The sequence below is a fragment of the Pteropus vampyrus genome, unplaced genomic scaffold (assembly GCF_000151845.1).
Source record: "Pteropus vampyrus isolate Shadow unplaced genomic scaffold, Pvam_2.0 Scaffold412, whole genome shotgun sequence".
Taxonomy (NCBI): Eukaryota; Metazoa; Chordata; class Mammalia; order Chiroptera; family Pteropodidae; genus Pteropus; species Pteropus vampyrus.
This window is the reverse complement of record NW_011889193.1, coordinates 478,738-479,250: the sequence shown is the minus strand read 5'-3', so window position 1 is coordinate 479,250 and position 513 is coordinate 478,738. Positions and strand designations below refer to the sequence as shown.

Here is a 513-nt window from a genome sequence, read left to right as displayed (position 1 = left end):
TATTTTGAAGAACTGGGGAAGTACGACATGATGATGGACGTGTGGGGAGGCGAGAACCTGGGTATGTACGACCCGCGGCCTCGGGCGCCCACCGCCGTCCAACGCTGGTGAGGCCCCAGCCTCCCCCGGCCTCCTGCCGCCGTCAGCGTCACGACGAGAACGGGGGCTTTGACGGGGCGCGGAGACGGGCCCCGGCGGCGTGCGGGGCACCGGCCGGGGCACCTTTAAAGACGTCTGCACGTGGCCGGGCCCTGCACGCGTACGAGCAGGCGTCACGCCTGCAGGCGTCCGCGTCGGGCGTTAAATGTCACCCTGAGTGGGCGGAATGCTTGGGTGCAGATAAGCTCTTGCCAACTCTGACACTCTCTGACTCCGAGGGTGTGGGGAGCAGCTCAGGAAAGTGGGGTCACGTCTCAGGTGGTGGGACTCATTTCCGCTGGGCGGGTGGGCGACACGGGCATCGGGCTGGGTGAGGCCTTGGCATCAGTACCTTCCGACTACTTGGCGAGTCGT

At 66.1% G+C, this 513-nt stretch overlaps 1 protein-coding gene across 1 annotated transcript in view; it reads left to right on the top strand.

The window, feature by feature from the left end:
- GALNT2 (polypeptide N-acetylgalactosaminyltransferase 2) overlaps window positions 1-513 on the top strand; it is a 23,401-nt gene that overhangs the window by 18,793 nt on the left and 4,095 nt on the right. The window contains exons 9-10 of the mRNA XM_023523788.1: window positions 4-107; window positions 378-504. Of these exons, the coding sequence (XP_023379556.1) occupies window positions 4-107; window positions 378-504 (231 nt within the window). The remainder of the gene's footprint in view (window positions 1-3; window positions 108-377; window positions 505-513) is intronic.